Genomic DNA, 14,263 nt, shown 5'->3' with positions numbered 1-14,263 from the left:
CTGATCTTACAGCTCAGGACAACATGGCAAGAGCCCCCCAATTCCTGTCCTCACTCTTGCCTCCATTCTCGCGTGCTCACAGGGACCTTTTAGAGTATAAATGAGGTTATATCACTCTTTGCTCAAAAGCCACAGTGATGACTCAGACACAAATCCAATTTATTTGACATGGACCAGTAAGACTCTCTCTGTGGTCTACCAAGGCCTGTCACTTGGGTTACTGCTGTAATTCAGCCACTCTCCTCTTCCCTACGGCTGGAATGCTGTTTTCTCCAGGTCTTCCTAGCTGGCTCCTTCTCACCATCCAAGTCTCAATGCTGAAATGTTAGTTCCTTAGAGACCTTCCTTAATCAGTTTAATGTATGCTCCCCATCCTCATCATTCCCTGTTCTTAATCGTATTTCCTTGGCTTTATAGCATTAAAACATTTATCAGAATGTATCTTTAGTTACCAACTATTGTATTGGAAATGATGTTGTGCAAAGGTAAATTTCCACATTTATTATTTTATAGCGGAAACTGGAAAGTGGAATGGACTCCTGTAGAAGCCTTGAATTACATTTGAAAAGTTTTATTTGGTAGTTTGTAAGGAGCCACAAAAATGTTTTAAGTAGTGCAGTGTTCAAAAATATTCATTTGGTTAAACTATTATAAAATGTAATTACCCCACAATCCCGACCCTGTACTTATTTACTGAGACACCACTTACATTAACTAGTTAAACTACAAAGAAAATTGCTAAATTAATGAACTGAATAGCAGGAATATGAAGTCTAGACAGTATCTGAAACCGATAACTTTCGGTTTTGTTATGAAATTGTAGTTACTCCCCTACTTTATTTCCTAGTTTCCCCTCCATTTCAGTGTGGAAGACATAGAAACTCACCTGTCATATGACTTTAAAATTAAGCCCAAACTGTACTTCTACACACTCTGTAGCAATACTGTTCTGCCCATAACTTTCAAAGTAGCAGAGGACCAGACTTTAGCTAAAGGTAGTGCTTTAGGGATTGGTGATATTACTTTCTCAATAACATTGGGAATGGAAAGTTCTTTGGTCCTTTCAATTTACTTCTGTTAAATCTTATAAAGTACCTACTGTTGTATCAGGCACCATAGGTAGCCTTAGGGAAACGAAAACCTGTAAGACACATTTCTTCCCTTTTAAGGAGGATAAAATTTAATCATTTAGCCCTTAGTATATAGTAATTGAGTAAGTGAATAGCATAATTCTGTACAAGTAACAGATTTTTCCAAAGTTACTCTTGTTGGCCTCATGAAGAGTTGCCAGGTATAAGCAGGGCTTCCCCCCACTTTTTTCTTACTTTGCTCTATTTCTCCAAGAGTAAGTGAAATCACCACTATTTTTTGCCTAGCAACAGTGGGTTATTTGCATTTCTTCTCTTTTTTTTTTTGCACAGGCAGGCACCGGGAGTTGAACCCACATGTCCAGCATGGCAGGCGAGAACTCTGCCACTGAGCCACCGTGGCCCGCCCACTTGCATTTCTTTTAAAACACAATATTCCCAAATAACTTTGTTCAACCCAAGATATGTATAAATATAAAGTTTATTCAGCATAGTGTTTAGAAAAATAAGTTCACATCATTTCAGAAAACAAATAAAACACTTAAATGTCCAGGCATAAACCCCTATTACAGTACAACATACATACTTTAGATCTCTTTGGTTGGGTAATTAAGCACAGAAATGTTCTGGGACATGCTGTGTGCCATCACCTAACAGTGCAGTAAAGACTTGTCACCCCATCCCATGATATACATTCTGTAGATTTACTTTGTGTAAGGCACAGTAAAACCATATTGATCACATAACTGGTTGCCTCTAAACATACAGTACATGCAACAAAAGAGTAATTTGTTTTTGAGAACCCTGAAAGCAAAGAGTCACATGCTGAAGAATTTTGATTAATAAAATGTATGGTGGGAATAGTTATATTAAATTAACATGAAATGTATCCATTCGATACAAAAGAACATTAAATTCTATCATCTAATAGTTTTAGGAAAGTTCTGAAACATCTTTTGTAAAATGTAATCCTTTTCTCCAAAGTTTTCCTATATTGGTTATGTTTTTATGATGAGATGAACAGTTCAAAACAGTTTAAAGAATGAAGAACTTATGGATATGTCCTAATGCCCACTTGTCCAGCATGTAGTAGGGCAGGCTGCAACACATGCCCAGTAATCCAACTTTTAACATGCAAGATACAAGGGCACACACAAGAAGGCTTAAGGTCAGTGTGCAATTTACTAGTGATTTTTATCTATGGCTACAACATCTACTTGCCTTTCATAACACAAGAACGGCACTGAAGCATGTATACGATTCAAAGAGTTTTTCATTACCATAAATATACATGAGATATAAAGCAGTACAACACAGGTGCTCTTGCTTGAATGAGGAACAAATGCACCTTCTCTTTAAACTATAGGCTGTCCTTTACCAGATGTAACTAAGAGCTAAATGCCAAATTTTGGCTGACAGAGTGCATAGATAGGTTTACACCAAAAATCCCACAGCCAGCAGCAGGAGTTGGGCTTCGCAGAGAATTATTTAGCCTTATTCTGATTCCTTTTCAGGGATCTAGTGTCATTTGAGCATCTTCAAGCATTGGTTTACGTCAGAGGGAAGTTCTGCCACTTAAACTCCAAGAGTTCTGAGTCTGGCCCTTAGTATTGCAAAAAAATATTTGCAATTCTGTGCAAGGAGATCACGGCGTTTATGTTATTCTATTCACATATACATGGGCTCCACACAGACTCGCCCTTATTTTCCTCAAAGAATAGAAAAGAACAATATGTTCTTTATAACGTGTGTTGATTCTTACTTGTTATATTGTATAGGTAACTGGAGGGTTGTAATTACACCATGTGGGAATACGAATAGGTTTCCTAGGTAAGTTAGGTTTTGTGCTATCTTTTCTTTTTCTAAAGGGAGAAAAGAGGAAGAACTCTGAACAAGAGAGATGCTTATTCTATTTTTGGAAGACATAAAACTTTTCCAGTTATATATATAATACATATAACTTTTTAAACCGCCCCATCTCCTTTATTGAAAGGGTATTTTTAAATAAGTAACAAACTCTTGAAACCTGAAATAATAAAGTGTAAAATATCATTTTCATGTAAACTACACTACGGAACCATGTAATCATTAGTTCTTAGTAACATTATCAGCACACACCCAAAGAAAAAACAAGCTGCATAGTGATGATCGAGTGGAAGAGAACTCTAAAACACCTGACTTTGTAAAAAATAAAACAAAACCATGTAGTTTCAGCAGTTTAGGAACATTCACTAATTCCATAAAAAAAAGATGCTATTTATCAAAATGATGGGAGAATTCTTCATAGGGCTCTTAACCTATGCCTGCAAAATCCAATTGCAAAACAACAAAAGTTTAAATCCTCTACGGCCCTTACTCAACATGCTTGGCTGATGCAAAGATCTAGTATGGACCCTTTGTTCTGATCTTAAGGAAAATAAGATGTGATAACCTTTTTATGTTCAACAGCTTTAAATAATCTCTGAAGAGATAATTTTCTCACTTTTCTGGCTTTCCAGAGACAGAGAGTAACTTTACTCACTGCATATATGAATTTCCATTATTATATCTTGTGTTCAGAGTCCTGATAAAAACTATAATCATGGCTCACAACATATCAAACAAGCTTCTTACAGAAACCCAAACAATTTACTTTTAAAGACATAATTTAGTGCAAAGAACAGTCATGTGTCATAATGTAACAACTGATTCAAAATATTTAGAACATTTAAAAGTTTTAACAGGAAAGATTTTTGCTCAACAGAATTTACATATTCTTTCTGTAGTCAAAATTGGTTTTGATAGCCTACAGGATTGATTTTATATGGTCGCCTTTAATTTAATTGGCGCCATTCTCACTGTAATGAAAAGTTTCAACAATAATTAGTTGTTCATCTGTTTCCATCATTAACATTACACATAACATTATTAGAATTTAAGTTCTTTAGATTTAAAATAATTCTGTGGTGAAATGAACCCTGCTGGAAAGTAGAAAAGAACCATCAGTGCTTTTGTTGACGATTTTGTATCTTAGTAAGAATAAAAAGGCCACAAGGTAAAAAGGCACATAGAATTCTATAGAAAGCATATTTAAATGAATCAGAGTTGCTAAATAAAGATAAAGAACAAGTATGTGAAAAAAATTCCTAACTCCAAATTCCAATATTGGAGTTAGGGTTCCTGCTTCAGTATTTTTAATATTGACCATAATAGACACCTGATAAAAACTATTACTTTCAAAATCCTATAAAAAGTAGAAGTTTGTCGGAAATAACTATGTTCACTTCCTGTTCAAACAATAAAAATAAATTAAACAGTAAGAAAACATTTTTCTTTTCAGTTCATAGCGCCTGAATTGTAAGAGAAACACATACAGTATAAATAAAATTCACTGTAATTACTCAAATCCTGCTTATAGTACTGGTATATTTACATTCCTACTGAAGTTTGTTTCAGAGTTTTTAGTGGAGTTCCAAACTCTTTTAGCTACACTGAACTACTAGCAACCACATTTGGAAATGTGTAGAAACTTAAAGCAAGGTTTTTGGGAAAAGGCTGAAAAACAGAAATGTGTATATATATGTGTGTGTGTGTGTCTGTGTATTTAAGCTATTTAGCTTCAAAAATACACCATTAGATTGGAGTTACATTTATGCTTCTTAACCTCATCAATGCCCATGGAGTAAAAGTAAACGAAAAGAACTGCATTGCTTCTAACACTCGGTAGCTCTATCTAACATTGTCAGATGCATATATTTTTAATTTAAAAAACTATTTATCAAGGTCCATTTTGATCTTAGAATATTAAGTGAACCAAAGGATGTATATGACTTCATACATTTCAACTTGTTCTTTTGTCTCCATCTGTTTAAAAGAGAACATCATATGTGAACAGAAAGGTTGCAGTAATGCAGTTCCACTCCTATATATGTAAGTGTCATCTTCATGCAGACCAATCCAAAGTCTCTTGAATCCATTCAAATAAAAAACTAGAGTATTCCCGTTTTTTTGACATGGTCAGACTTTGGGCATCGAACCCAGGTCTCCGGCATGGCAGGCTTCGAGAACTCTGCCACTGAGCCACTGCTGCTCGCCCTGGAGTGTTTTCTTTTAAATGGGAAAATGCTTTATGTCCTTTGGGCTTCTCGAAAAGATTTGTCCACTGGTGCCAAAACAAAAACAAAAACAAAAACAAAACACAGAAACAAGGTTTATAAATCTTGCATGTCTTCATCCAGTTGGACAGTCTGGAGCTTGGCAAGCTCCTTTTTGTCTGTTTCCAGGTCTTCACAGACAGTCTCACTCATACCATCTAGGACATACTTGGATTTGGAGTCCAGCATCATTATGTTGCTTGTTATTTTGCTCTCAGAATTTGGTAAGAAATTCTCTTTTATGTTAGCTACTGATTGCAGAACCAAATGGTGGTCTCTGGTGAAATCCTGGTGTACGGCTGGGGAGGGGTGACCCACCTGGTTTTCAGCCGTAGGAACGAGTTCCCCAAGGGAAGACTGGGTCATAGGGACGGACATTAGGTCCTGACCAGTAATAAGGGAGCAGTTTTGAAGAGTTGCATAGTTAGTGTTGCTGACGGACGTTGCAGTAGATTTGCTTGTCACAGGTGCAGGCATTGGCTGGCTATCAGCAATTTCAGGGTTTAGCTCAGTGGGATTTAGGAGTGTAGGAGGAGTCAGGGAAAAATTGTGAGTTGGAGACACATTAACTAATGATGAGGCCAGTGGATGGAGACCACTCCCCGAGATACTTTCCGAAGAAAGGTTTGCATTTATTTGTGTGTTCTGATTGACAGGCATCAGCTGAGAAAATACCAGGCTCCTCTCTAAGCCCTCCTGTTTAACAGATCCTATAGTCTGGCCTGAATTAGGAACAGCGTATACCACTGCACTGGGAGCAAGAGAGCTGAAGAAAACCTTTCCTTGTTGGACTGTGGTAGACTCGCTTGTAAATGTGCTCCCATCTGAAGTGCTTGAATTTTCTGAAATGTTACCTAGGAAGAATAAAGTACAGATTACTATTGATGGAAGTGACAGGAAATGGAATTACTTCTTTAAACACAGGCTTCTTCTCAGGTATAGTGTCTATGAAGAAGCAACATTTCTAAATACTAACTTTAGCCCAATCCTGATATAAAAGAATGACAATGAACACTTAAAAACTAGATTCCCAGGCTCCACTCCTTTAGAGTCTAACTCGGTGTCAGGTGGGTCCTAGAATCTATATTTTTAATTCCCTGGCTTAACAAGGTAGAAAAAAATTCCTTCCAAATTCTTCTTTCAGTTAGGTTTCTGGTTCATTATTACTGACTTGGTATTTCTCAGTTAGTGGATAGTTAGTTAATGCTAGCTCTGCCGGTTAGAACTAGAAAGCACAAATACAAAATAAAGTGCCTTTGTTCAGGGCGGCTCAGGAACCGACATAAAACACAAATGGAAATACAGAAAACACGACATAAAATGGTTTCCCTGGAGCTTAAAGTTAACCATATAAACCTGTACAGACAAGTTTCAAACTTTCACCAAACTAGCCATAAAGTAACGTCAAATCAACAAAACATTCAAAAGGTGTTTTGTGTGTGTGTGTGTGTGTGTGTGTGTGTGTGTATGCTAGTTTTGAATTTTCAAACGGTACTGTGGTGATAGGGAGAATTAATGATAATACTGAACTGTGCTTTTCAAAATCTTTTCAAAATAGATTAACATAAAGAACCAGAGCTAATGCTTCTCTAAAAGGTTTGTATCTTTTGAGGCTCTCACTATAATGGTCTGCAGAGACCAGAGATAGAAAAAAAAAATTAAATGGAAAGCTGAGAAGATCTTCCAATCAGATAACTCAGACAATGTAGATGAATTAGACCTTCCTCCCTGCCCCCTTCAAATAAAACCTTTTCTGAGTCTTCACGTAGGCACAGTGAAATGATGGCACCAAGAGGATCCAGGCTCTCAAATTCTGCTAGTGAAAGAAAGGTGGATTTGGGGAGAGTTTTATAACAGAGTAATTCAGGTGGGCTTGTTTACTCTGATCTTAAGTTAGATTTTCAGTGAAGTCTGCATTTTATTTTGAGAAAACAGTTCAATGTTAAAGGTAATTCACCCAAAAGGTTTCCCTTTCTGAATTATCATAATTGTGATTAAATTGTCACTTGTATTGATAAGTGCCACAGGGCTGTTTGTGTCCTCTAAACATTTTTAATAATCCTAAATACAAAGAAATGTCTCTAATAAAAAGAAAAAAAATGGAAAACACTGTATTTATTTAAAGTATTTTCCAACATTTAATGACCAGAAAGCATTCATCACAGAAATATTGGCGTTAAGAAAAACATTCTAGGGCTTTTATTTGAAAAGGTTTGGCTTCAACTTAAACTACTTTGAGATAGTATTTCAGGCTGCTAAAATGTAGCAAAACCCACCTCAAATAGATATCTGTTTTTTGTGTGTATATGCGTGAAACTGTTCATCAGTGTAGATGTGAACAAGATTGTTATTTTTTGATAGAATCAAAGTAACATAATAGATGTTACATTTTCTCCAACTGCTGTTGTACATAAATATTTCTGAATGTGTAAAAATTATTACATTTATAAATGAAGCAAAAAGCAGATGTGATACAGAACCGCAATTCAATTATAAATTGAATAATAATTTAAAAACCAGTAAAAATAATGTAGGTACAAAGTATAGCTTTACAAAGTACTGATGATAAAGGAAAAAAAACTTATTTTCTCAGAATATAAAGTAAGTAAAAGATAGATAGTCTGTTTTTTATATAAATCCCAACTAGAGGAAGATAATCTACCTTGTCTAAAAACTGTTAAGAAAGGGTAGCTGTTTATTTATTTTAGAAAAAAGCTGAATCCTCAAAATGTGGCTTTATTATGAACTGCAATATGCAACTATTATAAAGGAATGTTGCTTCCTGGACCCATCTGCTTAAACTTTTGCCTTCAATTTATCCAGACAGCCTAAGAATTGATAGCTGTTTTAGCTATTTTAACTGAAAATGCCATTTTTATTCCTATTAAATGTCCCATTTAAAAAATTAGCTTTTAGTTCATACTAATTTTCTATGGTAGCATTTTTCTAGGTTATACATCAAAAGTATTTCTGCTTTCTCATCCCTCAAAGCTTGTACCATATTTTTTCTGTTCAAATTTGTCTTCAAAATGTTACCTATTGTCAGGAAATTTTCTTAAGCAAAGAAAAGGGGTTAGACCCACATCAAATTATTATAAAACTAAGCATTTTTGGCTTTCCCTGTAATTTTCATATTTTTGCCCTGTTGGATAGTGACTTTACCTAATTCTTTCCATAGCTTGGAATAATGAAGAAATTAATAGTGTGCTACATCAATGAACAAATGTATAGTGTGCTACAGAACGGTTGTATTTTAAGACCATTTTACCTACAGGGAAACAAGTACAGAATGAAATTTACTCCAGAATAGTTTTGCCATTAAAGCCCAAAGTAAACTGAAGTAGAATATAGTTTGGAATAGTAGTTGTGCATAAATTACCTTTTTTTTGGTAAAATCATCTTACAAGAAGCCAATCTTTAAGGCCAACAATTACTTATTTTGCTTTTATAAAAATCTGGAATTTCAGATTTGCTTAAGGGAAGGCAAACTAGCATTAACATCTCCTTCTCCTGAATTCAAAGGACTCTACCATCTCTACTGCTAAATCCTAATCATTCCTATTCCTATGTAGAGAAAATTACACAGAGTGACCCAGACTGGCTAAAAGTCAGTGAAAAACTAGCATATCAGCCTCACATTTCCAGAATTTCAGATCAGTGCTTTCTCCAGCAGACTGAGCTTCCTTTAGCAAAGCTGCAAACATGAAAATTAAGGCTAATGGCTGTCTTCCTAAATAAATGTACACATTTAGAGGGTGAGTATACCTGCAGTGCAAGAGAAACCCAATAACATATTCTACTAGCTTTTCTTCATCTGTTAGTATCAATTACAGGAGAAACATGACTCACATAATTGATTCAGTCTTTTTAGCTCGCTCTTCTAAAACATTTTTTTTGGTCAAATAAATAATGCTTAGGTAAAGCGTACACATTCTTACCAACTGCTAGACTTATTTTGTGTTCCAAGGAGTATTAATTTTTAATCTTAAGATGTCAAGCAGTGGGTAATTCTGTAAGCACCGATTGACTTATATTTCCATAATTGTAGAACTGGCAAGACTTGCTATGAACTGTATTTTTCCATGCAGTTGGTAGGCAAAAAAAAAAAAAAAGGTCATCCTCATCATGTGAGGGACTCAAGCAAGCTGGGTATTACATGATTGTTGTGGAGGAGAACTGAATTCAGGTTATTCTGCAGCTGTGGCAGCCCGCTGTAAGGCATCTGAACAACAACATCAGTCATATAACATAGAAAATGCATCATTGACAGCAGCTGACCAACACATTCACAGTCGCATTACAGTACCAAATGACACTTTTTACCTTGTGAAGCTGCCACTGAAACAGGAGGCAGCTGCAGCGGAGAGAATCCAATGCTCCCATTAAGGAACTGGCTGTTTGCTCCGGAATTGGGGATCTGCACAATGCCATATTGGTTAATTTGCACTGGTGTAGTAAAAGTCACTACAGAACCTCCGTCCTGGGAAGCCACTGTTTGAATGCCTTCTCTTTTCACTTCAGTGCTGGGTATCAGCCCTGGGAATGATGCAGGGGCATTGGGGCTATAGGAGGTGGTGGCTGCTGAGTTAGCTACAGAGCTCTGGAGGACTTTGAATTCCTTCACATCCTGGGAGGCAGACCCCAGAATGTCAGTCATGGATATACCATTGCTCACAATGTTTGATGCCATTTTTGGTGGGTTCAGCGACACTGTCTGTGTATTTCCCACATTTAATCCATTAAGGATAACTCCATTGGGCCCCTGAATAAAAGAATTACCATTAAGGAAGACAGGTGAAGTACTTGCAGGCACCAAACTTCCATTCAACAAAACACCAGAAGAGCTTAATGATATCTTAGCATTTCCAATTTGTTGCATATATACTGGCTCCATGTGACTGGAAAGGCTGAGGTTGGTGACACCATCAGATGACCCGGTGAGTGGGTGAGGAGACAAATCCTCATGTCCCTTGCTGGATTCATCTTCGGTGCTGGGATTGCCATCTGACTCACTGTACAGAGGGAGAAATCAAAACATTCAGAAGGTCAGGGGGATGACATTTTACATAGTGTTGTTTGTTTTGAAAACCAGCCTCTAAATCTATTAAAGGCAGTATTTAAGGAAAGCACAGCAGGATGTCTGTTAGTCCTGATCAGTCTATGAGGCCTTTTTTAGGAAGACGAACTCTTTAGATTCCAACCAGTTTTAATAACAATAAATTCAGGAAAAGTCCAGAGGTCTGGAAGATGTAAATTCAGCTTTTAGAAAAGAATTGTATATACGTTTCTATAGCACGAAGTGCTATTCCTTACTGTTACATATGCTTCTTATGACATAGAAAAAAATGCATCAAATGAGGTGGTCATTCTTTCCTATTTAGGAACTCCTTTCTCTGCCCTCAAACCAATTCAGATAGTATTATTTCGGAGGTAGATGAAAACTGCCAAAGGAGCAGGAGGTGTGAAGTGTTCAGCTTTATTTTCCTTGCCAGTTAGTTAATAAGAGGCTATTTTCTCACCTGCTCCCAAACTTCTACTCCACCAGAATGACAACTTTCTCATTCAACCAAGTGGGCGTCCCTGTTGTAGGCAAGGCACTTTCAACCCAAGGGCAGTTACGTGCAGTCTCCTTTGAATCCAAAGGAAGCCATAGGGGCATATTTAACATACACCATCCAGTGCCCTAGTGAGGTGGGAGGGAAAGGGTGTGGGTCACTCAGAGCCCTTCCATTAAGGACCGTGTCCTCAGCTCCCCAATCTGGGGAAAGACCAAGGGGGTGGGAGTAGTGGTGGGGGTTTCCCATTTGGCATAAGGCTGGGCGGTGGAGAGAAAGGGAGGGAGACAGATGCTATTTGAAAGCGTCTCAAGACTTGGCCTAGCAAAGGATCCCACATCCCTGCAGTGCCCCGCTGTGGGTTCGCTTTCAAGCTGAGGGGAGGAGATTATTGGGGCTTTGGGCTGCGGGGGCCCGGAGCGTGGAAAGCGCTTTGATTTATGAGCTGAGGCTGAGCCGCCGTCGCCGTCTGCTAGGGTGACTCACCGGGGGTGCGGGTGGGAGGTAGATCCGGAGAGGGGCCTAAACCAAGCAACTGGGCAGGGGGCGGGGATGTGGAGTAGGGTGAGTGTGTTTGTGTGTGTGTGTGGAGTAGGGCGTGCGTATGTGTCGCACCGTTCCGTGTCGGGGGCAGGGGAGCACCCGCAGAGCCGAGGCTGCGGGGCAATTGGCCTGAGCGTGGCGTCTGCTCCTCAACCTCTGCCTCCCGCCCTGAGATTCCTTTGGGGCTTCGAGCGCCGGAATCCCGGGCCTGTGGCGGGTGCCGGGGCAGGTAGCGCGGCGTAACTGCCGCGCCTTCTCTGGGGTTGTCTGCAAGGCTACGGAAGGGTGCGTGCACGTCGCGGGGCGCGTTCTGTTATGGTTACTCCGAGGCCCGGCGCCGCGCCGCGCCTCCCGCCCTCCCTTCCTCACTACAGCGACCAGCTCCGGAGCCGTCGGGGCCCAGGGCGCAGGGTCGGACCGGCCAGGGCCCGCCGCCGCGAGTTCTGGAATGCGCTCCGTGGTCACCTTCACCTGCTCGGGCGGGCGCCGGGGTTCCCAGAGTCTTTCCCTAGCAGAACTTTCGGCTTACTCTGCCTCCCATCTCCGCGGGGCTGGAGACATCATCTCTTAGGACGGCCTTCTCTTCAGTTTAGCTCGCCCCACGATACACACACACAGGGACATACACCAAGTGTCTCATTTGGGAGCGCGCACAAAGAGGTGGAAAAAAGGGGGGATGGGATTCCTGCCAGTAAAAAAGTTCAAGCCCACTGGGGTGCCGAGTCGACAGCGCCCCCAACTCCTTTCCAGCAGTCCCCCTGGTACCAGCTTGTCCCCTCACCCCCACCATTCGTACCAGGAGGGGGCCAAGCAGTGCTCGGGGGCCGAGGACGCGGCCCTTCAGGCCCGCTACCCCCGGCGGCGCTGAAATCCGATCCGAAGGAGTTCAGAATCAGGTTTCAAAACACTGTAGAGCCCAGCCGCACCAGCACCCCACGTTGCCGCGGCCGCGAAGGGAACCACAGCGGGCAGGGTGAATGATTAACTCTGTCACATAAAACCTCGACGTCCCCAGACCCCTTCCGCGCTGCCGGCCCCCACCTAACACTCCCCTCCCTCCAGGGCCGCCACCGTGATGGCCCGCGGGGGCAGCCCCGCTCCGGGGGTCGGCGAGCGCGTGCGCGCGCGGGCCCGGCGGCGTCTGGCCCTGCGGAGGTGCAGACCCCGGCCCGCGCCAGCAGCCTCTCCCGGCCTCGGGCGGCAGCCAGAGCTGCCTTCGGGCGTCCGTACACCTCCTCTTCGCCCCGCCAAAGCCCGGGGGAGAGTGGCAACTTCAGAGTCAGCGGGCTGGGGGTGGAAAACCCGGCCGCCGTGACCGGCCGAGGTGGGGGCGGGGACTGAGTTCTAGACGGACGAGAAGAAACTTCTGGGGGAGGAGGGGGAGGGGAAGGAGGGAGGTTCCCCCCGCCCCTCGACGCCGCCATCCCCCCCGCCCCCGCCCCCACCCCAGGCGCGGAGAAAGGTGGGGGGCGGGGAGAGGTGGGCAGCCGGACCGGGCTGGTGGGGAAGGTAAGCGCCATGTTTGCGAGCGCCAGGAGGAAAGAAAGCAGGGAAGGGGGTGGGGGAGTGGGAGGGGGAGGAGGAGGAAAGTTGGCGCTCACCTTTTGGACTGGGTCTCGGAGGGATTCCGGTCGCGCTGCCGGCGGTTCTTGAACCAGTTGCTGACCTGGGTGAGGGAGAGGCCGGTGATCTTGGCCAGGTGCCGCTTCTCGGCGGGCGAAGGGTAGCGATTCTGCTTGTAGAGCTCCTTGAGCGCGTTGCGCGACTTCTCCTTGAAACAATACACCGTCTCCTCGCCGTCCCAGATGGTGCGGGGCAGGGGGAATTTCCTGCGCAGCCGGTACTTGTCCACGGCGCCCAGCGGCCGGCCGCGGGCTCGCTCGGCCTCGGTGTAGCGCGCCTTGTACCAGAGCTGCTGCAGCAGCGGGTGGTTGGCCGACTCGAAGCTGTGGCTCTCGAGGATGCTGTAGAGCTCGGGGTAGATGCCCTGGTGGAAGGCCACCAGCGCCCGCGCCTTCAGCAGGCTCTCGTTGCCACGTAGCAGGTCGCTCTGGGGCAGGGACCACAAGAACCGGGCCAGGCGGTCCAGGTTGCCCCCCTGCTGCAGCGCCTCGCACACGCAAGCTACGTGGTCGGGCGAGAAGGCCAGCGGGGGCTGCGCGGCGGCGGCGGCGGCGGCGTGGGGGTGCCTGCCCAGAAGTTCCGAGTGGAGTTGTACCTGATCCGCCGCCGCTCCGGCCGCCGCCGCCGCCCCTGCCCCTTCCTCTCCGCTCACCCTGGCGGCGGCGGCCGCGGCGTCCCCCGGCTCCAAGGGGAAAGGGGCTGGAGCCTGGGGACTCAGCCCCGCCGCCGCGCCCCCCACAACTTCTCGGGGCGCCTCCTGCCCTTCCGAGGCGCTTTCCATCCCATTCTCCTGCTTGATGTCCGCTGCACTTGCAATCTGCCCGGTGGGGGAGGAAGAGGACATTTTTTTTGTTGTTTATTTTCCTCCCTCCCTCACTCCCTCGCACTCTTTTTCCTCTTTCTTTCCCCCTCTTTTACTCCTCCTTCTTCGTCCTCCTCCCCCCTCCCCCCCTCCGGAAAGCCCACTCCCTCCCTCCCGGTTTCGGCTGGATCTGGCTGATCAGGTTTCCCCCCGGCCACGCAGTCACCATTAAGATAGCTGCTAGAGCAAAGTAGTGTAAACGGATAGCTGCTTTCTGCCGCTCCCCCAACGTGACTCCTCGGGCTGCTGCATACTATAAGGCACGGCCTGCCCGGCCGGCCCGGCCGCGCCGCCTCATTGGCTGCTTCGCATTCCGAGGGAGGCGGAGACAGGGTGTCTATCCCTGTCCATCACCCGCCTCCCGCTCCACCCCTCGCCCTTCCCTCTCCCCTGACCCCCAGGCACCTATACCTGGAGGGAAACACCGACATTCTTTTCAGGCCCTACTTCTGGGCGGGA

General features: G+C 43.5%; 1 protein-coding gene across 2 annotated transcripts; it reads right to left on the bottom strand.

Moving 5' to 3' along the window:
- Positions 1 to 1,551: 1,551 nt before the first annotated feature.
- SIX4 (SIX homeobox 4) lies at positions 1,552 to 14,034 on the bottom strand. 2 transcript variants are annotated; one of them, XM_077122459.1, is made up of 4 exons: positions 13,971 to 14,034; positions 12,921 to 13,759; positions 9,545 to 10,233; positions 1,552 to 6,075 (listed from the first exon to the last, which is right to left on the bottom strand). In XM_077122459.1, the coding sequence occupies exons 1-4, from the start codon at positions 13,971 to 13,973 to the stop codon at positions 5,279 to 5,281; spliced, it is 2,328 nt and encodes a 775-aa protein (XP_076978574.1). In that variant the 5' UTR covers positions 13,974 to 14,034; the 3' UTR covers positions 1,552 to 5,278. The 2 variants fall into 2 exon arrangements, with proteins under 2 accessions (XP_076978574.1, XP_076978573.1); XM_077122458.1 differs by lacking the exon at positions 13,971 to 14,034 and having other exon boundaries at positions 12,921 to 13,867.
- Between the last annotated feature and the right edge of the window lie 229 nt (positions 14,035 to 14,263).

Source organism: Tamandua tetradactyla, chromosome 12, assembly GCF_023851605.1.
Source record: "Tamandua tetradactyla isolate mTamTet1 chromosome 12, mTamTet1.pri, whole genome shotgun sequence".
NCBI classification, from domain to species: Eukaryota; Metazoa; Chordata; class Mammalia; order Pilosa; family Myrmecophagidae; genus Tamandua; species Tamandua tetradactyla.
Note: the sequence above shows the minus strand (reverse complement) of the source record. Positions and strands in the feature narration are given on the sequence as shown.